The sequence below is a fragment of the Caenorhabditis remanei genome, chromosome X (genome assembly GCF_010183535.1).
Source record: "Caenorhabditis remanei strain PX506 chromosome X, whole genome shotgun sequence".
Taxonomy (NCBI): domain Eukaryota; kingdom Metazoa; phylum Nematoda; class Chromadorea; order Rhabditida; family Rhabditidae; genus Caenorhabditis; species Caenorhabditis remanei.
Genome location: NC_071333.1, coordinates 2,599,183 through 2,625,757, shown reverse-complemented (window position 1 = coordinate 2,625,757; position 26,575 = coordinate 2,599,183). Strand labels below are relative to the sequence as shown.

The following is a 26,575-nucleotide window of genomic DNA, read 5'->3' as shown; positions in this document are numbered from 1 at the left end:
TATCTCCATAATCTTCAGAATCTCGGCTTCCAACTTTGCTAAGGTTGTATCCGGTCTGGTTTCCATTATATGCAGTGCTTTCACCTTGTATGATTGTGTTTCGTCGGTCTTCAAACCTTGAATCCATAAGTCTTGTTTTCCTATCTTCTAGAAGACTTTCTTCTCCTTTAGTGCACAAATCGGCGTATTCTGTCATTTCTCACTGCTACTTCACTTCTGCTACTTCTGCTACTTCTTCCCTCGAGTTCTTGTGATCCTGATCGCCACTGTTGTATCCTTTACTGGAGTGTGAGTCAGGCGGTGTTTCTTAGTTCGGACTTTATTAGAACTGATTTCTATAGAGAAATGAATACAAGGATAATCGGGGCACGTGACTAGGGTTTCACGTTGAGGTTTATATACCTCACGGTATAACAATTTATATCTTCATGTCGTAGCCACCACTCGAAAATCGCCGAGAATGAGGTAATTTATTCAATGTGACAATTACTACTGTTCATTTTCAGGAAAAAACGGCGAACTTTCTCTCCACCCGTTCAAGTATGCTGAATCCGCGATTACAGTGGGATTAAAAATCCCCCAGAAATCTGCCATACCGCATATAAATTGTTACTGTTTCATTGTTATTGAAGTTTTTGTTAATTTTATGATCCTATTTTTTTAATGATAGATTGGATTTTAAACCTAGTTCTCTTCTTTTTCACACCCATTTTTTCGATTATTACGCTTTAGGCATCATTCTTATTTTAAAATTCTTCTATTGTTAAATAATATACTTGTTATTATGTATTGAAATAACAAGTTTATCTGACCATCCAATTATCGAAAACTATCCTCGTTCAACTTGCATATCAACTATCCTCACGATAATTCAAAGTGAACCTATGCAAACGCGCTCTTTTGAGAAAAATAGCTTACCAAAACTTTTTTGTTTAAACTGAAAAACTTTGTCAAGAAATAGTTCTAAGGAGAAATATAATCGAGAAAGGCTAATTTTTTGAAAAAACAAAAAGTATAAAAAAAATGAAATTCAGGCGTCAAATAATATTACCAAAATGTAGTCTCAACAAAGCGCTTTTGCATAGGTTACGTTTGAAGTATCGTGTATCCTGACACTCCTCTGAAAAAAAAACTGATGCCCCCTCTGAGTATATCGATGACCCCTCTGAGAATGAGGGTCAATGCCCCCCATGAGCATATGAAAAATGACCCCTATGAGTATGAGTGAAATGCCCCCTAAGATTCAATGACCCCTCTGAGTGAATGCCCCCTATGAGCACGATGCCCCTGTCCCAATGCCCCCTGGGAGTATGGGCCCTGAAAAGTGTCATTTTCAGATATCTTTTTTACAAAAATATTGATTTTACGTGATCAGAAGTGAAAAAAACATGTTAAAATTACAGATTTATGTCAAAAAGCAATCGAAAATAGTCAAAATCGGCAAAATTCAACGAACGCGCCAAAGGTGCGCCAGTCTCTCCGCCTATTGCTAAAAAGTGTCATTTTCAGATTTCTTTTTCACAAAAATATTGATTTTACGTGATCAGAAGTGAAAAAAACATGTGAAAATTACAGATTTATGTCAAAAAGCAATCTAAAATAGTCAAAATCAACCAAATTTTGCAAACGCGCCAAAGGTGCCCCAGACTCTCCGCATACTGCTGAAAAGTGTCATTTTCAGATATCTTTTTTACTAAAATATCGATTTTATGTGATCAGAAGTGAAAAAACATGTGAAAATTACAGATTTATGTTAAAAAGCAATCGAAAATAGTCAAAATCGACTAAATTCAACGAACGCGCCAAAGGTGCCCCAGCCTCTCCGCCTACTGCTGAAATGTGTCATTTTCAGATTTCTTTTTTACAAAAATATCGATTTTACGTGACTAGAAGTAAAAAAACATGTGAAAATTACAGATTTATGTCAAAAAACAATCTAAAACAGTCAAAATCGACCAAATTTCGCAAAACTCGCCAAAGGTGCCCCAGCCTCTCCGCCTACGGCTGAAAAATGTCATTTTCAGATTTCTTTTTCACAAAAATATTGATTTTACGTGATCAGAAGTGAAAAAACATGTGAAAATTACAGATTTATGTCAAAAAGCAATCTAAAATAGTCAAAATCAACCAAATTTTGCAAACGCGCCAAAGGTGCCCCAGCCTCTCCGCATACTGCTGAAAAGTGTCATTTTCAGATATCTTTTTTACAAAAATATCGATTTTACGTGATCAGAAGTGAAAAAACTTGTGAAAATTACAGATTTATGTTAAAAAGCAATCGAAAACAGTCAAAATCGACCAAATTCAACGAACGCGCCAAAGGTGCCCCAGCCTCTCCGCCTACTGCTGAAATGTGTCATTTTCAGATTTCTTTTTTACAAAAATATCGATTTTACGTGACTAGAAGTGAAAAAACATGTGAAAATTACAGATTTATGTCAAAAAGCAATCGAAAATAGTCAAAATCGACTAAATTCGACGAACGCGCCAAAGGTGCCCCAGACTCTCCGCCTACTGCTGAAATGTGTCATTTTCAGGTTTCTTTTTTCTAAAAATAATGGTTTCACGTGATCAGAAGTGAAAAAACATGTGAAAATTACAGATTTATGTCAAAAAGCAATCTAAAACAGTCAAAATCAACCAAATTTGGCAAACGCGCCAAAGGTGCCCCAGCCTCTCCGCATACTGCTGAAAAGTGTCATTTTCAGGTTTCTTTTTTCCAAAAATATCGATTTTACGTGATCAGAAATGAAAAAAACATGTGAAAATTACAGATTTATGTCAAAAAGCAGACTAAAATAGTCATGATCAACCAAATTTCGCAAACGCGCCAAAGGTGCCCCAGCCTCTCCGCCTACTGCTGAAAAGTGTCATTTTCAGATTTCTTTTTTACAAAAATATCGATTTTACGTGATCAGAAATGAAAAAACATGTGAAAATTACAGATTTATGTCAAAAAGCAATCTAAAACAGTCAAAATCGACCAAATTCCGCAAACGCGCCAAAGGTGCCCCAGACTCTCCGCCTACTGCTGAAATGTGTCATTTTCAGGTTTCTTTTTTCTAAAAATAATGGTTTCACGTGATCAGAAGTGAAAAAACATGTGAAAATTACAGATTTATGTCAAAAAGCAATCTAAAACAGTCAAAATCAACCAAATTTGGCAAACGCGCCAAAGGTGCCCCAGCCTCTCCGCATACTGCTGAAAAGTGTCATTTTCAGATATCTTTTTTACAAAAATATCGATTTTACGTGATCAGAAGTGAAAAAACATGTGAAAATTACAGATTTATGTCAAAAAGCAATCTAAAACAGTCAAAATCGACTAAATTCAACGAACGCGCCAAAGGTGCCCCAGCCTCTCCGCCTACTGCTGAAATGTGTCATTTTCAGATTTCTTTTTTACAAAAATATCGATTTTACGTGACTAGAAGTAAAAAAACATGTGAAAATTACAGATTTATGTTAAAAAGCAATCGAAGATAGTCAAAATCGACTAAATTTCGCAAACGCGCCAAAGGTGCCCCAGCCTCTCCGCATACTGCTGAAATGTGTCATTTTCAGATTTCTTTTTTACAAAAATATCGATTTTACGTGACTAGAAGTAAAAAAACATGTGAAAATTACAGATTTATGTCAAAAAACAATCTAAAACAGTCAAAATCGACCAAATTTCGCAAACGCGCCAAAGGTGCCCCAGCCTCTCCGCCTACTGCTGAAAAGTGTCATTTTCAGATTTCTTTTACACAAAAATATTGATTTTACGTGATCAGAAGTGAAAAAACATGTGAAAATTACAGATTTATGTCAAAAAGCAATCTAAAATAGTCAAAATCAACCAAATTTCGCAAACGCGCCAAAGGTGCCCCAGCCTCTCCGCATACTGCTGAAAAGTGTCATTTTCAGATATCTTTTTTACAAAAATATCGATTTTACGTGATCAGAAGTGAAAAAACATGTGAAAATTACAGATTTATGTCAAAAAGCAATCTAAAACAGTCAAAATCGACCAAATTTCGCAAACGCGCCAAAGGTGCCCCAGCCTCTCCGCCTACTGCTGAAAAGTGTCATTTTCAGATTTCTTTTTCACAAAAATATTGATTTTACGTGATCAGAAGTGAAAAAACATGTGAAAATTACAGATTTATGTTAAAAAGCAATCGAAAATAGTCAAAATCGACTAAATTCGACGAACGCGCCAAAGGTGCCCCAGCCTCTCCGCCTATTGCTAAAAAATGTCATTTTCAGGTTTCTTTTTTCCAAAAATATCGATTTTACGTGATCAGAAGTGAAAAAACATGTTAAAATTACAGATTTATGTCAAAAAGCAATCGAAAATAGTCAAAATCGGCAAAATTCAACGAACGCGCCAAAGGTGCGCCAGTCTCTCCGCCTATTGCTAAAAAATGTCATTTTCAGGTTTCTTTTTTCCAAAAATATCGATTTTACGTGACTAGAAGTGAAAAAACATGTGAAAATTACAGATTTATGTCAAAAAGCAATCGAAAATAGTCAAAATCGACTAAATTCGACGAACGCGCCAAAGGTGCCCCAGCCTCTCCGCCTATTGCTAAAAAATGTCATTTTCAGGTTTCTTTTTTCCAAAAATATCGATTTTACGTGATGAGAAATGAAAAAACATGTGAAAATTACAGATTTATGTCAAAAAGCAATCTAAAACAGTCAAAATCGACCAAATTCCGCAAACGCGCCAAAGGTGCCCCAGACTCTCCGCCTACTGCTGAAATGTGTCATTTTCAGGTTTCTTTTTTCTAAAAATATTGGTTTCACGTGATCAGAAGTGAAAAAACATGTGAAAATTACAGATTTATGTCAAAAAGCAATCTAAAACAGTCAAAATCAACCAAATTTGGCAAACGCGCCAAAGGTGCCCCAGCCTCTCCGCATACTGCTGAAAAGTGTCATTTTCAGATATCTTTTTTACAAAAATATCGATTTTACGTGATCAGAAGTGAAAAAACATGTGAAAATTACAGATTTATGTCAAAAAGCAATCTAAAACAGTCAAAATCAACCAAATTTTGCAAACGCGCCAAAGGTGCCCCAGCCTCTCCGCCTACTGCTGAAAAGTGTCATTTTCAGATTTCTTTTTTACAAAAATATCGATTTTACGTGATCAGAAATGAAAAAACATGTGAAAATTACAGATTTATGTCAAAAAACAATCTAAAACAGTCAAAATCGACCAAATTTCGCAAACGCGCCAAAGGTGCCCCAGCCTCTCCGCCTACTGCTGAAAAGTGTCATTTTCAGATTTCTTTTTCACAAAAATATCGATTTTACGTGATCAGAAGTCAAAAAACATGTGAAAATTACAGATTTATGTTAAAAAGCAATCGAAAATAGTCAAAATCGACTAAATTCAACGAACGCGCCAAAGGTGCCCCAGCCTCTCCGCATACTGCTGAAAAGTGTCATTTTCAGATATCTTTTTTACAAAAATATCGATTTTACGTGATCAGAAGTGAAAAAACATGTGAAAATTACAGATTTATGTTAAAAAGCAATCGAAAATAGTCAAAATCGACTAAATTCAACGAACGCGCCAAAGGTGCCCCAGCCTCTCCGCCTACTGCTGAAATGTGTCATTTTCAGATTTCTTTTTTACAAAAATATCGATTTTACGTGACTAGAAGTAAAAAAACATGTGAAAATTACAGATTTATGTCAAAAAACAATCTAAAACAGTCAAAATCGACCAAATTTCGCAAACGCGCCAAAGGTGCCCCAGCCTCTCCGCCTACTGCTGAAAAGTGTCATTTTCAGATTTCTTTTTCACAAAAATATTGATTTTACGTGATCAGAAGTGAAAAAACATGTGAAAATTACAGATTTATGTCAAAAAGCAATCTAAAATAGTCAAAATCAACCAAATTTCGCAAACGCGCCAAAGGTGCCCCAGCCTCTCCGCATACTGCTGAAAAGTGTCATTTTCAGATATCTTTTTTACAAAAATATCGATTTTACGTGATCAGAAGTGAAAAAACATGTGAAAATTACAGATTTATGTCAAAAAACAATCTAAAACAGTCAAAATCGACCAAATTTCGCAAACGCGCCAAAGGTGCCCCAGCCTCTCCGCCTACGGCTGAAAAATGTCATTTTCAGATTTCTTTTTCACAAAAATATTGATTTTACGTGATCAGAAGTGAAAAAACATGTGAAAATTACAGATTTATGTCAAAAAGCAATCTAAAATAGTCAAAATAAACCAAATTTTGCAAACGCGCCAAAGGTGCCCCAGCCTCTCCGCATACTGCTGAAAAGTGTCATTTTCAGATATCTTTTTTACAAAAATATCGATTTTACGTGATCAGAAGTGAAAAAACATGTGAAAATTACAGATTTATGTTAAAAAGCAATCGAAAATAGTCAAAATCGACTAAATTCAACGAACGCGCCAAAGGTGCCCCAGCCTCTCCGCCTACTGCTGAAATGTGTCATTTTCAGATTTCTTTTTTACAAAAATATCGATTTTACGTGACTAGAAGTAAAAAAACATGTGAAAATTACAGATTTATGTCAAAAAACAATCTAAAACAGTCAAAATCGACCAAATTTCGCAAACGCGCCAAAGGTGCGCCAGCCTCTCCGCCTACGGCTGAAAAATGTCATTTTCAGATTTCTTTTTCACAAAAATATTGATTTTACGTGATCAGAAGTAAAAAAACATGTGAAAATTACAGATTTATGTCAAAAAACAATCTAAAACAGTCAAAATCGACCAAATTTCGCAAACGCGCCAAAGGTGCCCCAGCCTCTCCGCCTACTGCTGAAAAGTGTCATTTTCAGATTTCTTTTTCACAAAAATATCGATTTCACGTGATCAGAAGTGAAAAAACATGTGAAAATTACAGATTTATGTCGACAACAACTTTGCAGTACAAAGTTTGCGGTCAGCACCGTGACCTACTTCGTTAAAGTTTTGTTTACAATGTAGGTCAAAATTAAATCAGGAAACATGCGCTCATTTTTTGTACACATACGTAACTTTGTATTGGCTTGATGGTAATAGTCGCTATATCGGACAAGCACAAAATTTAGGTCATCACTATTGCAGTCGGGACTTATGTAGTCAAAGTTTTCAAAAAAAAAACAGCTTGTCGGTTATCACCCCCAAAAAAGTTAGTCAAAAGACCACAAAAAAGCGCTACTACACGGAACCCCTGATCCTCGAAACCACAAAAAAGTAAAAAAAAAGTACAAGTGAAAAAAGCAAAAAAGATTTGCCTCTAGTGGGACTCGAACCCCTGACCCTCCGATCCTCGGCCGACACTACTAACCACTAGTCTACAAGGGGAGGTCGAGGGGCAAGATATGTGCGGTGTTCGCAATTTTTCAGGAAGAAAACGTGAAAATTCAAGTTAAAGGTATTTATTGGGAATTTTCTGGAAAGAGCTCCACGTGGAGGGTCACAGGTTGCATAAAAAGGAAAAATTTGCCTCAGGAAAATCAGAATCGCTCATAAAACTGCTCTTGTCGTTATGTCGTGGAAGACAACTGCCTGGAACCTATACAGCCGAGTTATCGAATCAATTGGGATCATCAGCCCATTCACTTGTCCACCCGAATCCATTTTTGGAAGATTTTCCGAAGACCGGTACAGAGAGTGTATCAGAAATCTGTTGGAGGTAATTTGTCTAATATGTTTTTCATTTAATAAGAAGGCAGACCGGGCCGGGCCGGGCCGATATTTTGCAAGTATGGAAAAATACGATTTTTGATGTTTGAAACCATGAAAAATACCATTTTTTGGCGTTTACGACTTTCAAAAGTGTCATTTTCGGGGTTTCGAGGGCTTGAAAGGCGCGTGGAATTTGTTAACATGGGTCTTGTAGTTGAAATGGGTGAAAAACCGTACTCCACTACGGTTTTCATGCTTTTAACTACGAGATCCATCCTAACGAATTCCATGCGCCTTTAAAGCCCTGCAGCGGCAGACTGTGAATTAATAATAGTAAAAATGCTTCAATTTTGACAAGTCTGTTTAAAAATAATTTTATTAGATTAACCAAAAAAAATTTCCAAAAAAATCACAAGATTTTTTCCCATCTTGGGTGTGTACAAAAATAATTCATGCCGTATTTCTATTGTTTTTAAAATCCAGCTTTTGTTCTATTTAAAACGTTTTCAAAGAAGTCTTTCGAATTTCAAAATTTCCCAATAATTGGATTTTAGAGTATTGAGAAAAATATATTGAGAAACAATTAGTTGTGTTTGAAAACTGACATAAACGATTCAACTGTAACCGTAATCGATGTTCATACTATGGTACATGCACTCTACTGCTAATCTGGTATTGGATGTTTAAAAATAACCGAATTTTTACCGGATTATCAGTAGAGCGCCCTTGCCACTCTGACGCGGAAGCTATGTCCAAATTTTCGTTTTCCAACTTTCTAAAAGCTTGGCAAGTACGCTTTTTGCTAATTGTGTTAAAAATTGTGTTATTTCCAGTTCCCATGGATTGGGAATGACACAATTTCCTCCAAATTATCAGTAGAGCGCAATTGTCACATTGACGTGGAAGCTATGCCTAAATATTTATTTTGAAAAGCCTCCAGAGGTCAAAAAGCGCCGAAGGTGCCTCAGAAATCAAAATCTCTCTCTGACAGGTTCGCTCTACATTTAATTTCTAGAAAAATGCGATTTTTGGTGTTTGAAACTATGAAAAATACCATTTTTTTGGCGTTTACGACTTTGAAAAGTGTCATTTTCGGGATCTCGAACATAAAAATATGTTTTTTGAGAAATTAGCAGTAGAGCGCACTTTTGTCAGAATGAGGTTTTCATTCCTGGGGCACATCTCTGCAAACATCCGGACAAACAGAGGAATTTCAAAAAAAAATGTTTAGTCGTTTCCAAGTGTCTAAAAGCAATTCAAGTGCGCTCTAATGTTAATTTTGTTAAAATTGTGTTACTTCCTGCTCCCAGCGATTGAGAATAACAGAATTTTGAACAAGATCATCAGATGAACACACTTGTCACTTTGACGCGGAAGCTATGCGCAAATTTTCATTTTTCTGAAAATAACAACAAAAAACCCATAAATCTATTAACACAACACGCCCGTTCAGCCAATATTTTTTACCTACTGAAAACATTTCTCTCAAAAACACAAATTATCAGTCTTCATATCAGCAAAATTATGCTATTGACCTGTTTTCAGTAGCCACGTCTCTTAAATTTGGTTTCTGTTCCAAAAAGAAGTCTCATCTCAAAGTTTGACATAAATTGACTGCTAACTGAAAAGCTTGGTCAATTTCTCTAACAGGCTATGTCGCTAATCATCTTTCTCATTCATCACACCGTTACCTGATTATACTAAACATATTCACACATTTTTTGCACTTATTAAACAAATTTTTCTAGAAAACCCAGTTTTTTCAGTCTTCATATCAGCTAAAGTAGGTCATCGACCTAATTCTAGTAGTTGAACTTTTCAGATTCGATTCCTCTTTCAAAAACAAGACTCATCATTAAGTTTGATTGCTAACTGAAAATCTAGGTCAACACCTCTATTAGACTATATCGATAATTATTTTCTTCAGTCATCACATATTCACCTGACCTTTCTAGAAATTCCAACTCTCCAGGGTCAAAAAATAAACAAATTGTGGTTTATTGACCGCGGCCCCAAAATCAGAACGCCACATTTGCCACGTGTTGCTGTCCACGTAGAGGCAAATCGTCATCAAAAGCTCAGTCTTCTCTGTTTTCGCCCTCGAGAATGGTCGGCTCTTCAAATGCTCTCCCTTCTGGACAAAACGCAGTGAGTTTTTTCTGATTTTTTTGGGTGGGATAACTGTTTTTGGTGAGAACTGGGTCAGGGACCATGTGGGTTTGGAAACTGGGAATTTTTCAATTTTTTTCAAATTTTTCAAATTTTTCAATCCAAAAAAGGGATTAATGAAATATTTATATTATTTTAATTAGAAATAATGGTTTTATTGCATATTTGAGTCAAAAATTTTAGTATAAATGGGTCAAATTATTGAAAATTAAAAAATTTAATTTTGAGAATGATAAAAAGAAACTTTTTTGAACTTTTCAATTCAAAAAAAGGGGTGATGGGGTATTTATAATACCTGGCTTAGAAAGTATGGTTTTAATGCCTGTTTGGGTCAAAAACTTTAAAATGTGGGTCAAATTATTGAAAATTAAAAAATTTAATTTTGAGAATGATAAAAAGAAACTTTTGTAAACTTTTCAATTCAAAAAAAGGAGTGATGGGGTATTTATAATACCTGGCTTAGAAAATATGGTTTTAATGCCTATTTGGGTCAGAAACTTTAAAATGTGGGTCAAATTGTTGAAAATTTTACACTTCAATTCAAAAAAAATGGAAGTTTTTATGTAAAAAGGGACTAAAAATTGGAACTTGGGACTTAGAGTGGATCAAAGAGCAGCCAATTTTCGGGATCTTATTCCAAAAGAAATATGGGACAGGGTGGTCAGGTAATTTTCCGCATTCTAGTTTTGGAAGAGGTTAAATTTGGGGAAGATAAACTGGGATTTTTTGAGTGGAAATTCAAAAAAAAAACTATGTTCCACATAGGTCACGTCTCGATTTACGATAGGTTAAATGTCGATTTACGGCAAGTTGGTGTGGATTTACGTGTAATTCGGGGTTTCAGAAAAAATGCGTTTTTTTTGATAAATTAGGCAGTAGAGCGCACTTGTTAAACTAAGGTTTTGATTCCTGGGGCACATCTGTTCAGACATCCGGACAAATAGAGGATTTTCAAAAAAATATTTAGTCGTTTCTAAGTGTCTAAAAGGCAAAGTGCGCTCTAATGCTAATTTTGTTGAAAATTGTGTTACTTCCTGCTCCCAGCGATTGAGAATAACAGAGCTTTGAACAAGATCATCAGATGAGTCACTTAACCCGTAAATCTACATCAATCTTTCGTAAGGGTCAATTTACGGAGTTATGTGTAGATATACGCGAGTTCATGTGTCGATTTACGAGAGGTTAGGTGTCGATTTACGGCAAGTTGGTGGGGATTTACGTGTGATTTCGGATGGATTTACGTCCCGTAAATCTACACCGAACCTCTCGTAAATCGACACCTAATCTCTCGTAAATCGACACCTAATCTCTCGTAAATCCGCACCTGAAAAACGCATTTTCAGTAAATTTTTCGCAATTCAAACCGTCTTTTTTGCAGTATTTTCCAGAGAAAGTCTCATGGTCACCATCAATTATTAGTAGAGCGCACTTACCTCCTCTAGCGCAACTTTCTTCAAAAATCTCGAAAAAAAGCGCATGTGATATTTCGTCACGTGGGTCTCGCCACGAAAATGGGGACAGTAAGCCAAAAAACTACCTTAAACCATATTGACAGATTTTTTGACTTCGTTGCGATATTCTGAATATTATACAAAAAAAATTTTGTAAAACGGTTCAGTTTTAACGATTTTTGAAAATTTTGGGTCCCGACCCGAAAATGGCTACAGTAACCCTAAAAGTACCGTAACCAAAAAAATAAAACTTTGAAAAAATTTGTTGCAGTAATCTGAATATGATACAAAAAGAATTTTGTGAAACGGTTCAATTTTGACGATTTTCGAAAAATTGGGTCTTGACACGAAAATGGCTACAGTAACCCTAAAAGTACCGTAACCAAAAAAATATTATTTTTTTCAAATTCCTCATAAAATTTGGATTCTAGACATATATAAATTCATGGGGTTTCCTCTACTTTGAAAATTTCGAAAAAAGGAGCATGAAATTTTCCGTCACTTGGGTCTCGCCACGATCGACACGTCATCAGACTCCGCCCACTTTTTGCCACATTTTTGTTGTTTTTTGCTCGTTTTTTCAAATTTTATCGATTTTTTCTCACCAGTATTTTATCCGATCTTTCCAAAACAAAAGCTCTTCTAGACGTAAATTTTACGCTGCGTCGTTTAAGCGCATTTCCAGATTTCCATTTTTTCAGCGCCGCACGATAAAAATTAAAATAGACGGAAAAAATTCATAACTTTTGAAATTTCGAATTTTGAGACCTGAATTTTTTTGACAGGGCACTACTTATAAGGGGCTTAAATTATAAATTTATTGCGAGAAAATAAATTTCAAAAGGTTTCTAAAAACTCAAAAAGAATTGGGATCGGCCTAAAATTTTTGAAAAATGCACATTCCCACCGTTAAAATTTTTTTTTCAAGGCTTGATATTGTTCTTCCCGGCTCAAAACTACCTATAGGCTTCTTTTTTACTATTTTGAACGGTTAACTTTCAAGATAAATTTTTTTTTAATTTTCCGATTTTTTAATTTTTTGCAAATTACCCCTCTCAAATAACTTTTTTCAGTATTATAAATCATCGCAAAAGCTCAAAAGTTCAGGAGCTGAGAAAGCCGCTTCGGAATCAATGATAATTAGAAATAAAGTGAGTTTAATTTCTTTTTAATCAAAAAAATTAAGAAAAAAAACCTTTTTTTTCAGCTCGTTAATTAAATGGTGTTTCTCAAAACTTCTGTCGGAATCATCTTCAACTTTAACGTCTTCACATCGACCATTTCGACTTTCTACATCAATCGAAGGAACTTCAGGTAGTTTATTTTTCTTTGGTTTCAGGTATAGGTGTTTTCATTCACTTTCTATCTCAGAAAACTGATAGAAATTGAATTGAAATCGGGAGGATGACGGGTTTGGGTGGCTGGGTTCTCTTCTGGGGGTACCGAAAGAAGAGTTGGGATGGGAGGTTCTGGGATCGTGTGAGAGAGACAGGCAGACTGCGTTAAGACTGTGGGGAAACGGAAAAATTATAGTAGTTTTAGAAAAAAAATTAGTATCTTTAGAGAAGTTATCAGTTACGAAATTCCCAAAACTTCCCAAATTCTTAAGGTTTATCGAGTTTTTTGGATTGCCTTGAGGATTTGGAGATGTTTTTGGGAATAATTCTTTTGTTAGGAAGCAGCCGCTTTATTTTGCAGCGCGCAAGTTTTATTGCTGCGCACTTTCCGAATTCTTTGAATTCGTTGGTTTCGATTGCAGATGAGTTGAGTGTTTTATGAAATTTTTCAAACACAACCAAAAATTCACCTAAAATGACACTTCCGCCCCGGCCTGGGTCGAATTTTAACTCGGTCCGGATTCAAAAATGGGAACTCTGACATTTTTTTTGAAATTCTTCGAAAATTCATATCATACATTTACAGTCTACCACCGTAGGGCTTGAAAGACGCGTGGAGTTTGTTAGCATGAGTCTCGTAGTTGAAATGGGTGAAAAACCGTACTCCACTACGGTTTTTAATATTTTTACTACGGTTTTCACCCATTTCAACTATGAGAGACCCATTCTAACAAATTCCATGCGCCTTTAAAGCCCAACAGCGGCAGACTGGAAATTTATAATGCTAAAAATGTTTTAATTTTCATTTTTTGATTCAGAATTTTTGGTCAAAAACTATACCTTTTTTTAAATTCCATGAAATTTTTAGACTAAAATTAAAACTTCAATTTTTTCATGACATTTTTCAAAACCGGCCGAGAATATTTCCGATTCCAGGTCGGCCCGGCCTGTGATAAGTCTGTTTAAAAATAATTTTATTAGATTAACCAAAAACATTTGCCAAAAATATCACAACATTTTTTGCCATCTTGGGTGTGAACAAAACAAAATCACGCCGTATTTCTATTGCTTTTGAAATCCAGCTTTTGTTCTATTTAAAACATTTTCAAAAAAGTCTTTCGAATGTCAAAATTTCCCAATAATTGGAAAAAAATTTTAGAGTATTGAGAAAAATATATTGAAAAATATTAGGGTAGCAATTTCGTTACAACTGCGCTCCGCCGCAAACAAGAGAGTATCAGCGAGAGATGCAGAGTTTTTTATGGCGCGAAACAGATTTTACAAGTTTTAATTCAAAATTTACCAATTTTCAAGGAAAAATTATTCCAAAATAGATCAAAAATGGTGATAATCTGTTTCGCATCAGAAAAAAACTTTGCGTCTCTCGCCGGTACTCTCTCGTTTGCGGTGGGGCGCAGTTGTGAGAAGGCGTGGGCTGCAAATAATTGGTTGTGTTTGAAAATTGACATAAACATATCAACTCGAACTGCATACATTTTTAATTGGACATATTTAACATTTTTACAGTTTTCCTCTTTTAATTTTTCACTCAAGGACTATTTTTCCCATTTTGTAATTATTTCGTTTTTTCATAATTTTCTAGGCCCGGAGTTAGAATCAAAACACTTCTTTTTTGGAAAACTTTGAATTTTTCGTGAAAAAGCTAAATTTTTGATGTTTAAAGGGAATTTTGAAAAATCACCGTGCCTTGACGGCTCCGGGACATTTCGAAACCAGACATTTCAAAACCGGGCATTTCAAAACCGGACATTTCAAAACCGGTAAAATACGCGTATAAATTTTACTCTAGAAAAGAGTTAATATTATGGTTCCGAGGGTCCGGGGTTCCGGGCCTGGCAAAACGTTTTTGAATTCCGTTTTTGGTCTTTTGGTACGAATCTGACAACCAGGGTTCGATCCCTGCTTTTTATTTTTCGTTTTATGGTATTAGTCTACGGTCGAGGAATCGACTCCGGATGTTGGAAAAATCATTTTTATTGATTTTTTAGAAATCTTAACAAAAAACCATTTTTCCAACATCCGGAGTCGATCCCACGACAGTAAACTAATACCAAAAAACGAAAAATAAAAAGCAGGGATCGAACCCTGGTTGTCAGATTCGTACCAAAAGACCAAAAACGGAATTCAAAAACGTTTTGCCAGGCCCGGAACCCCGGACCCTCGGAACCATAATATTACCTCTTTTCTAGAAAAAATTTATACGTGTTTTACCGGTTTTGAAATGTCCGGTTTCGAAATGTTCCGGAGCCGCCTTGACAATTATACGATTTTCAAATTTATAGTTTTTTGAATTATTCGTCGTTTTTAATAATCTTTTTTATTTTTTTTAATTAATGCGCGAATATTTACCTCAGATGTACAGCGAATTGCGCGCCCAAAGCTTCTCAAGCTAAAATGAGAAAAAGCTAATATCTAAAAACGTTTTGTGAAATGAGAGAGTGTGAGAAATAGCAATTGGAACAATGAAAACCGCATACGCAAAAATTTCTATTTTTCAAATTGTTTTCGTTTTATTCATCTATTTTTGAATTCAATCCGGACAACCATTCGAGGACGAGGATTCAGTGGACAATTAAAATGGAGGATTCAATAAACAATAACGACGGATCAATAGACAATAACGACGGAGGATTCGGTACGGAGGAGAAAAAGGCAAAAGATGCCTATCTCGTTTAGCGGAAAATTGAAATAGAAGTTTTGATTGGTCTCTGATTTGATGTTGAAGTATGGGGTTGACTGCGCGCAAAAATAGAAAAAAAGAGTAGACATCAGATCAAAAATCATGAAAAAACTATCTATTTGAGTCTTTCGCTTCACAGATAGACCATCTTCGATGTCTTTCTGATAACACGCATCAACTGTCTTTATGACAAACTGACGTGTTTCTGAAACTGTGATTTACTGAAATCACCTGTCGAAAGTCAAAATCCATGCCAAAGAGACCCTGCGGGTGTCACTTGGTTCAGTGCGTAAAAGTCCATGCCGAAGAGACACTGGGGTGTCCCTTGGTTCTGTGGAAGGCTCCCCCCCCCCCCCTAGTTTAGACACAAAAACTGTGATTGTTTTCCTGTGAAAACAATATTATTTCATCGTCCTCACTTTTTTTCTTCATCTTCGACGGACTGCAAAGGGGTACTCTTGGTCTCTCCACAATTAGTCTTTTCATGACCTCTTCGTCGAACGTCGTTTGTTAGGTTATTTGGAAGCACTGTTCCAACGGAATACAACACTTCTTGTACTGAAGACAATATACATGACTCTTTTGCTACACATATACACACACATTTTCAGACATTAACAACCTTTACAGATTTTCAGCTTTCCATCTTCTTCTCATGACAACATGATTCAAAATACCCGAATGGTTTGTTTCTTGGTATTTACTTCAATTTTAAGTATTTACTTCACATCCAATTTTTCCCAGGAGATAATTGATTTTTTCAGGAGATAATTGGTTTTTTCAGAAGGCAGTCGTGTATCTCAAGAGAAAATTGGTTTTCTCAAAAGATAGTTAGTTTTATCAAGAGTTAATTGCTTTTTCAGGAGATAATCGGTTATTTCAGGAGGTAATCCCACTGCTGGCTCAAGTCGTCCAAATCGTTATCTCTACTTATTAATCCCATCATGAATCTAATAATGCTCACTTAGAGTATTGTTTTTTTCCTAGTGTTGTGCAGTTTTTTATGATCAGACCTGTCAAAAACCGCTTATTTTCTCTGCATTCAGCAGAAAACTTCAGAGTCTTTTGTGAGAATTATTCACTGAGAATGGGTTATTTTTGTTCACGAAGTCAACGCAATTACTTTTCTTTATTGCATCAAAACTTCCTTTTGATGTTTGAAAACGAAAATAGAAAACAAAAGAACTTTTGCTCTATAATTTCAAATATTTCTTATTTTTTTGCTATCCAAAACCTGGTGTTTGTATCTTTTTGCTGTACTGCTCGGTTTTGTTCTTATTTTAATCACTATTATAAATTCACAACACAGCGCCGCGTGGCTTTAAAGGCACATCTAATTGTTCGAATGAGTCTCGCAGCGAAAAGTTCTTACTGTAGTTAATTTTATAGGGTTTCTCATGAACTTGTCAGCTTAAATCAATTTCAAAAAATGGTTTTTTAAATAGTTCCTTTTCATTGTCAATTTCACGAGAAGAGCAAACTAAAGTAACAAGAAAAAACTAAAATGAACTACAGTAGGAAGTTTTCGCTGCGAGACCCATTCGAACAATTAGATGCGCCTTTAAAGCCATGCGGCCCAATAATAATACATTAGTGACAATTGAATAATCAATATTTGCTTGTTTCAGTGCAACATAACCAACTTCAGCCATTTCGCTCTGTGATAAAATCTCTTCTACAATCCCAATTTTCTTTTGAGATTTCCAATCCTAGTACTCCGTAGTTGTCAACTTTTTTTTAGAGTGCCTTTAAAGCCAGATATCTCAATTGGAATGCGGGAATTCCCGATTCCCATCTATTAAGCACTGAAAAATTTAAAAAAATCAAATTGATGTTTCTCACAAACCATATCTGGCTGGGAAAGCACCATACAAAAAAGTTGACATTTAAAAATATGGGTTTCCAGGATTAGACAACACATTCAAAAAAAACCAGTGGAGTTGTATTAGCGGCCCACGCCTTCTTACAACTGCGCTCCACCGCAAACGAGAGAGTATGTGTGAGAGACGCAGAGTTTCACCATTTTTGACCTATTTTTGCATAATTTTCTCTAGGAAATTGGCAAATTTTTAATTAAAACTTGTGAAAATAGATCAAAAATGGTGAAAATCTGTTTCGCGCCATAAAAAACTCTGCGTCTCTCGCCGATACTCTCTCGTTTGCGATGGGGCGCAGTTGTAACGAAATTGCTCTGCTAATAGAAGAGGTACACTGCTGAACCGATTAGACGAAATCTTTTCAGATTATTTCTGATCATTGTTAAAGATAATTTGTCAAGTATCGAATTATGAACATCACGAGAAATTAACTTATAATTTTCAGAGCGTATTTTACAGTTTTCTCAGCGTTTGAGAATATTTCAACACAAATGGTCACTGACAAAATCTTTTGAACATTTTGATATTTGAAATACATAAAACTAATCAATCTCTTCAAATTTCAAAAGTGCTCCTCTCTTTTTATTTCGAATTCAAATTCTCTTACTTTTTTCCTATTTCTTTCTGAAAATCTAAAAAAAATGTTGCTTGATTTTCTCAAATATAAAAAGCTGCTTGGTTTTGTCCGTTTTCTCTTAAAAGGAAGAGGATTCGAGAAAACGTTCGAAAAAGTGTTTAAAAAATATGGACAACCCTACTTACTTTCGAAAAAAGGCGGGAACATTCCTAAGCAGCGATTTCTTGGTCGAAAATGCTCAAAATTCCAAAATGGTCAGTGCTGGCCGAGCTTTTTGTTATTGTGTTGCTAGGCCACGGATGTATATTCCCGCCCGTTCAGTTATTATCCTTAACGTTTTTCAAATTACCGTTGTTGTAGTACACCTTTCTATCTATTTTAGCATGCTGACAACAAAGAACTTTCCGTGGCCTAGAAGCACAAAGACAAAAAATTCGGCCAGCACTTGCCAGTTTTCAACTCAATTTTTTACTTTTTCCATCAGTCCTAGGAAACTGAGCAAGTTTTTTGCTCTGTTTCCAAGATTTTGAAAATTTTGAACTTTTTAGTCAAACCAATACCTTGTGTTTACACGTTTTCCCTGTGTTACTTGGTACTTTTCCTAATCGACGATTTCTCATTACTTCCTTTCTTTTGATCTGTTTTTTCTTTCTTTCTTTTCCTTTTCTGTCTTTTCTCAAGAAAAACAATAGAATTTTTTCAGATAATAACGTCACTACGAGATATGTCGCACCACAATCGTTCTCCAACTTCGCCGATTCCCTCTGATTCTCCGTCGACTCCTCCCACTCCAACTTCTCCATCTCACCGTGCTCCCTTGAACCATTCTTCTGACTCCCAAGATTCACTTTCGACCCCGCCAATTCGCAGTCCACCGTCTCCTCAGTTCATCCCAGATACAAGTGCCACTGAGGATGAGAGTGATTTTGACGAAGATAACAATATGGGTGTTTTTGAATTTTCCGGTCGGAAATGTAAGAAAAAAGCGGAGTTTTTGAAACCTGATAATTCCTGTTTTCAGATAGCCTTCGTAAGATGCTTGGAGAGGGGTCCTACGGAAAAGTTTATCTGGCGGTTGCAGAGGTAGAACTTGACTTGCTCATGGCAAAAACTAAATACATTTTTTCAGAGCCGGCGAATGTTCGCAGTCAAATTCTTCAAAATGCAGAAGGGAGAAACTCAAGAAGACTACGGAGCTGCAATCGGCCCAGAGGAACGGGTAAGTTTCTACCGAGAATCTTCCAAAACGATTTTAATTATTCTCAATCTACGAGTTTTATTCAAATTTCAAAAATCGTTGCTCAAAAATTCACCACTAAAATCCAATGTTCAGTTTTATTAATATTTTTGAGTGTCTGTATTTGAATTTTCGGAAGCCAAGGAGCTCAAAAACCAATTCAAACTTTTTTCTGAATAATTCATCAAATTTCGAGAACCTCTTACACTTTTTTTTTAAATGTGTCAAAATCCGAAATAATTAGTCTGAAATAACCGAAATGATTCAAATTTTACAATAGGCCAAGAATTATTCTCTTTACTTACAGTGGCGGCCTTAATCTTATTCCGCTTGTGTTTCTCGGCCATAACTTTTTTCAAATCGGTCGAATTGACCTGAAATTCTGGCAAAACATTTATTGTAAAGTTTTCGTTGTATTTATTTAATATTCTGGACCAAAAAAACAATTTTCACAAGTTTTTTTGTAAAATTTTCGAAAATTATGAAAATTCGATAAATCGCATACTTTTATTTCCGTGTCCGGTGTATTAACAAAAAAATTGTGTAATTAGTGTTTATGATAGTTTTCTAATAAAAAAAAGTCTCGATGTTTCCTTTTTGACCACTGGACCAATACTCTTGCCTTGTTACCCATATCTTTCCAGCTGTCAAAGTTTGGTAGTTATGATATACGCAGTTTTGAACTTCAAACATCTGTGAAACTTGTAGTTTTTGTAGAGAACTACAGTTTGGTAAAATTCGATACAGTTCTGTACAAAAAATACAAGTTTTACAGATGTTTGAAGTTCAAAACTGCGTATATTATAACTACCAAACTTTGATAGCTGGAAAGATATGGGTAACAAGGCAAAAGTATTGGTCCAATGGTCAAAAAAGAAACATCAAGACTTTTTTTTTATTAGAAAACTATTATAAACACTAATTACACAATCTGTTGTTAATACACCGGACATGGAAATAAAAGTATGCGATTTATCGAATTTTCATGATTTTCGAAAATTTTACAAAAAAAACTTGTGAAAATTGTTTTTTTGGTCCAGAATATTAAATAAATACAACGAAAACTATACAATAAATGTTTTGCCAGAATTTCAGGTCAATCCGACCAATTTGAAAAAAGTTATGGCCGAGCAACACAAGCGTAATAAGATTATGGCCGCCAATGTAAGTGAATAGAATAATTCTTGGCCTATTGTAAAATTTGAATCATTTTGGTTAATTCAGACTAATTATTTCAGATTTTGACACTTTACTTTACACTAGAAACCTTATTTAAGATTTTCACTCATTTTGACACGTCTGTGCACAAGAACATTGCGAAGATCACTGGAATTGGTTTCGTGGACTACGCACCAGACGATTGTTATCGAAAAGTGATTTTGATGCCACTTTACGGTATTAGCTTGGCAACGATGATTGCGCGTAAGTTTCTAATGATCTAAACTGTAGCAAACAAAAATAATAATTTACAGAATCCAAAGATCTGGACATTGAGAATCGTCGTCTCAACGGGCTGAATGAACAACCAAAAGTTTCGTTCAGAATTCGTGATATCCAAAAGCTTGGAAGCGAGTTGCTGAGCGGCCTCGAGTTTCTCGCCCGATACCGTGTATTACATTTGGATATTAAAAGTGAAAATCTCCTATTCATGCACCACAATGCTTTCCACGTGGAATTCAGCAGAGAACGTCATTCGTATATCGTCCCGGACCACTTGGACATCGTTATCTCAGATTTTGGAATGGCAAAACTGGACAAGGATGTTGGTCCGATTGCAGAACTTGTACAAACAGAAATTTATCGCGCCCCTGAGGTGTTCGTTGGTAAGTGAAAAATAGGTTTTCTAGAAGGGGGGCAAAGGGAGTGCATGATAACACACCTATTTTTCATATTTTTCAGGTTGTCTTCCCAATAATCGATCGGACATTTGGTCTGCGGGAATAATCATTTTGGAGTTGTATACAACTGTTGATGATTTCGAATCACCTATTCCAGATCAGCAAGAACTGAGACGCTTCCGGAATCTACAGTATGCACTCAAGGATTATATGACACCAGAACTCTGGGAGGAGGCAGCAAGAACTGAGGGGTAAGTAGTTATTAACATAAAACAAAACTTTAGAACAACAGGAAATTCATTGTGTTTACTTTTGTGACTATAGAATCTAATTCAATTTGTTTTTACAGTGGAGATGCTGTTCGTGGTAACATCAAGCTCTTCGACAATGGTCCGGCCGATCGTTCTGCTCCACGTCTGTCTGACCTGAAAAGAAGCCACCACGCCGACCTACTCTTCGCATTCCTTCGTGATTGCCTCGTTCTCAACTGGAACCGGCGTCCTTCCGCCAGACAGCTGCTCCTCCACGATTTCTTCCAGAAAAAATGAATCTCATCGTTGTACCATGAAACCGAATCACTTGTCTCTCCTTTTCTTTTCATTTTTTCTGTAGGGTTTACATCAAATTTTTAATACAACCCAGTTTTGACTAGAGTTTTCCTTTTCACCTTTTTTCTATTTTTCTCCCACTAGTGCCCAGTTTTCCATCACTAAAATTTGATTCTAAAAACTTTTTTGCTTTTCACACTTAAAGGCATTTCAAATATAGTATCATTTTATTAGACTTTGATCGAATTTCACTTTATTTCGTGAAAATTCTTAGCCACTTCCCGCAATTTTTTTTCCTTTTTGTATCGATCATCATATTATCAAAATATCAGCATATTCATATCAAACCAGATCATCGTTTTGATCTGAATACGTTGACTCTCTCTAATGTTTGACTCTCTTTAGATACATTTTCCTTGCTTAATTCAATTTTAAACACATTTCAAGTAGGTGTTTATCAATTTTTTTATTCATCTTCTCTATCCACCATTCCCCGAAGTATTCTATTTTTGCGTTCATCTGTCAAATTAAATATTCCCAGTCTTTTATTGATTTCAAACTTTCGCTTCCCGATTTGTACTCTCACACAGAGTTTTACTTGTCCTTTCCTCAACTAACACACATATTGTGCTAGTATTCTATTTCATTATTGAATCGAGAAATTTAATTATCATTTTCCTGGTAGAACCAGATGCCGAATAAACTGTACTATCAAATTGTCAGCCTTTCTAAAAAAGAATTTTCTCTTTGCTAAAAAGCACGTTTGCATCTATTCAGGATCAGAGGCACTCAGTGTTGTTGGGAATTCCGACTTCCGACTTCCGGGCTTTTTTTCACTTCCAACTTCCGACTTTCGACTTCCGGATAAGAAATTTTACTTCCGACTTCCGACTTCCTGATAAGAAAAATCACTTCCAACTTCCGACTTCCGACTTCCGGATAAGAAAATTTCCACTTCCCAACATCTCTGGAGGCACTGTCTCTTGGCTCTTGGAAAAACTCTAGAAGTGCGCTCTGACCGAAGTAAGAAGTGCCCCAAGAAAGTGGTGCGTGCTCTTCCCAGGAGCTAATACGCAGATGACGCTGACGCGTTACCACTTGAGACAAGCCGTAGACAATACCACCGTACACATATATTCTCCTCCAATGATCTCAATTTGTGAGTTTTTTTCTTTAATGGTTCACAGTTTCTGTCAGACGACAATTAATAAGATGGTCAATTTTTTTATATTTCTGCACGTAGAAAAACTGGTTGTGTCAATCAATGCGGGTAGTCATCAAAACGGATTCACCACCGCTCATAGTGCGTATATCCTTCTGGGTAGACGGAATACATTTTATGTAAAAAGAATGGAAATCGAAAATTGATATCAGAGTTGTACGGAATGCCATTTTTCAGTTTCCGGAATGACATTTTTTGATTTCCGGAATGACAAAAAAACCCGGAATTCCGGAATTTCGGAATCCGGAATTCGGAATGATTCGATAAATTTGCAAGACCAAGTCATTTTTTCGAGTGTTTTCGATGATATAAAAAGTTTTAAACTACTTTTGAGGATCAAAACCGGAAAATAATTACTATAGATGTCTTTTAAACTCAAAACAATTTCCAAATTTCATCTTCTGAATTCTAGTAAAAGGAGACACAAAAAACCGGAATCCGGAATCGGAATAAAAATTTTCATTTTCCGGAATCCGGAACCGGAATGTCAAAAAACCCGGAATTCGGGAATCCGGAATTTCCGGAATCCGGATTCTGGACAACTCTGATGGATATCCGGAAGATATAGAACAAGCCCTGCCAGCTTTTAAGTGGCTGTGAACATGTTGGTTGCCGAACATCACACTTTCGAGTATATTCTCCCAATCGTATCGTACGCAGCCCCATTGAAATATTTGGAGTCACAATTTTCAATCGAATCATTCGAGGGGGAACAGTCGGAGTACATTCCATGTCAATGATTAGAGAACCACGTAACAATTACCATGTTGTTTTCAAGGTTGTTTAAAAAAAGGAAGATCTGAGTTTTTTGCTAGAAAATTTGAAAAATAAAAATGAATTAATTCAGGAAATGGAAATCACACAAACCAAAAATTTTGATTACTATGATATCAAGAAATTCCAGGAAACTGGTTGAGAAAATTCCAAAGAAACACAGTAACAAAATATGAATCACAAGGGGAAGAAGATCATCATGAAGTAACTGATGACTTTTGACAGTCCTCCTTTTATTCTGCGGAGGGGGGAGGAGTCCCTTCCTGTACCGACCAGGGTTGCCGCCGAAAAACATTTTTTTTCGGTTTTTCAAGGGTATGTAGACGAAAAAATATATTTTTTTCGTCTCTCGAAAAAAAAGTTTTAAAAAAATTCTCGGCGTCAACCCTGGTACCGACTATTCCTGATGGTCTTCTTTTTGGCGCTGTTCATGTGTTAGGTGAGTACACCAAAACGCTAAATCCATGAACAAGAAAAAACTTAATCTTTTTGTTCAAAGTTTTGTGTCACGTAGCTGTTTTTTGCTTTTAAACCAAATTTTATCATATTTCAGACTTCAAGTAAAAAAATAGGAAACATCTGAATGAAATAGCAAAGCAAAATGACGGAGTCAAGGACAAATAAAATGACTAAAACGGGGACGAGCTGTGTTACGGGAATGAGAAAAATAAGCGAGGAAATTGAAGGCAGGAGCAGGAGAAAAAAGGTTCACATGTACAGCAAGAAAAGAAGCAAGAAATATTAGAACCGGGTAATTGAGGAATCTAGTAAAATAATAGCTTACGAGGGGTGAGAGAAAAAAAGAGAGATACATTGTTGCTAATTGCATTCCAATATGGAACATTAAAGGAGAAAAAGTTAGCAATAAATTCGTAAAGTAGGAGAAATTAGGTTTTGAGTCTACAGTGTCTAATGGAGCTCATTGAGAGGAGCTCCAAACGTTGCGGGTAGAAAAAGAAAAAGATGTTACAACGCTGGAGACTTTTTCTATACTCTGAGTGTGGATTCCGGAAGTCTAGAGAGACAAGATGTGGGGGACAGACAGAAAATAACAGAACAATACTCCAGGATAGGAAGAACGTAATTTTTGAATGAGAATGAGTAGAAAGCAAGATTATTGGGATGGCCTTTGCAATTTGATGTACAGTACCGCTCAAAAGTATATTAAGTTTAGCTCTTTTCAGTTAAAAACGTCCAACTTTGAGATTGTGTTATGGTAATACTGATTGTCCCATCAAGAAGATTTTTAATGTATCGTACAGATCAAAAGTAGGGCTTCATTTTTGTAGTTGACAACTTTTTTGTACCGACATTCCCTAGAGAGTTACTTATCGTCAAAGTCATTTCTGCCTCAAATCGACCCATTTCAGTACAAAATAGTGCGATTTTTGAGCTGTCCTCTTAAAATTACCATAACTCTCTAAGACGTGTCCGTACAAATAATTTGGAAACTACGAAAATGAAGTTCTACTTTTGATCTGTACGATCCATCAAAAATCTACTTATGGTTCAATTAGTATTACCATGACACAGTCTCAAAGTTGGACCTTTTCAATTAAAAAAAAACAAAAACCTAATATACTTTTGAGCGGTACTGTACTCACCTAAAGACACATGAATTGCGCCGAAAAGAAGATCATCAGGAATAGTTGGTAAAAGTTTAAAAAAATTTTACTACAAAGTTATTTTATTCGAAAAAGGAAGAGTCCGTTCCCTTTCTGTTGCGTAATATACAAAACTGGTTCCACCGATCGGGAATTTCAAGAGAAACCCGATGGTCTTTCATCTCATGGCAGGTAACTGGCGGCAAGCGACATCTTTCCGCAAAGACGGCTGCCGACACCAGAGGAAAGAGAAGGGAGAGGGACTCCTCCCTCCTCCGCAGTATAAAAGGATGCTCAGGACTGTAAATAGTCATCAGTTACCTTCATGATGATCTTCTTCCCCTTGTGATTCATGTTTTGGTACTGTATTCTGGTTTTGTATCGGAATCAAGGCCCCCGTTCTACTATTTTTCCAAAATTCTAATTTTTATTTGATTATCACTGTCATGGTAAGTACACATTCTGATTCTGAGGTTCTCACTAGAATTTCCAGTAGCAACCACATCACTTTTTTTTAAAGTTTTCGAAATTCACGTCGTTTCAGGAACGCCAGTGCATTCTCTAATCATGGGATACAGAGAAAACTGAAGGATTTGGAACGACTTCCGACGTTTGAAGAAATCAAAGTTTTGCACACGGAGAACTACGAGATCATAGAGCGGCTGAAATTACTCCAGGAACGGTTGGAAACGTCGCGAGCGAGATATTTCACATGCATTCGATTGACTGTGACGTCACATTTGACTGGAATAACGTTGGAACACGTGACGTAAAACCAGGGATTCAACAACTTTCTGGAGGACTTCTTCAAAAAATTCAGGAAAGAAGACGGATTTGTGTCAAGACACTTCATGAGGACCTTGACGTCCAGAGATGGAATATCAACAATATGTTGGCACCAAATAGTTTCAAATCTGGGAACTGTTGAAAGTCTAATTTGGTCAGTTCTATTTTACTGGTTGTTATGATGACAATCGTGACTCCAGCTTTTTTCCTCACTCTCTGTTATATGTCATCTTGTTCCAATTGTGTTTTCATCTTTTTAATGACTCGACATCAAATAAAAGAATTTCCATCTTTTGAGTCTAAAACAATGACACCTATTCCTGCCGTGTTTAATCAAAAAGTTCGAAACTTTTACAATCTTTCTTTCAAAACCATTATTATATATTAATGACAAGTGGTGTTTGTCTCAGGCACTGTTCGCAACGGGTTTTGGATAGAGAAGAGAGACTGAGTCAGCGGGCAAAATCAAACTGACGTGTTTTAGACAGCGACCGCCGCTTTAGACCATTCGGCCATGCAGGCACGTTTAATAGTAAGTGGATATGCGGAAAGTGAATTGGAAATTCCAAAATTTCCGAATTATCCGAATTCTCCGACTTTTTTGTTTCCTGGACGGCAAATAGAAACATTCCTTCATGACAGAAAACCACGAAAATCCCTTTTCCTGAAATTTTTACTAGCTAAAAGTATATTGAATTTTAAATGGTTCGATAGAGATTTTTTCTACAAATTTCCTTTTTTTCGGATCCTGAAATTTCTCAAAACTGAGTGAGTTAGAGGCGGTGAACGTTTTCGCCGGGAAAAGGAGG

General features: G+C 36.0%; 1 protein-coding gene across 1 annotated transcript; it reads left to right on the top strand.

Annotated features, from left to right (window-relative positions):
* Positions 1–18,481: 18,481 nt before the first annotated feature.
* Positions 18,482–21,380, top strand: GCK72_022518 (uncharacterized protein; the record flags this gene model as incomplete). Its single annotated transcript, XM_053734877.1, has 8 exons — positions 18,482–18,731; positions 18,779–18,840; positions 18,887–18,976; positions 20,090–20,158; positions 20,272–20,416; positions 20,467–20,817; positions 20,894–21,083; positions 21,182–21,380. 8 exons carry the CDS (start codon positions 18,482–18,484, stop codon positions 21,378–21,380), a joined length of 1,356 nt encoding a protein of 451 aa, XP_053578443.1.
* Between the last annotated feature and the right edge of the window lie 5,195 nt (positions 21,381–26,575).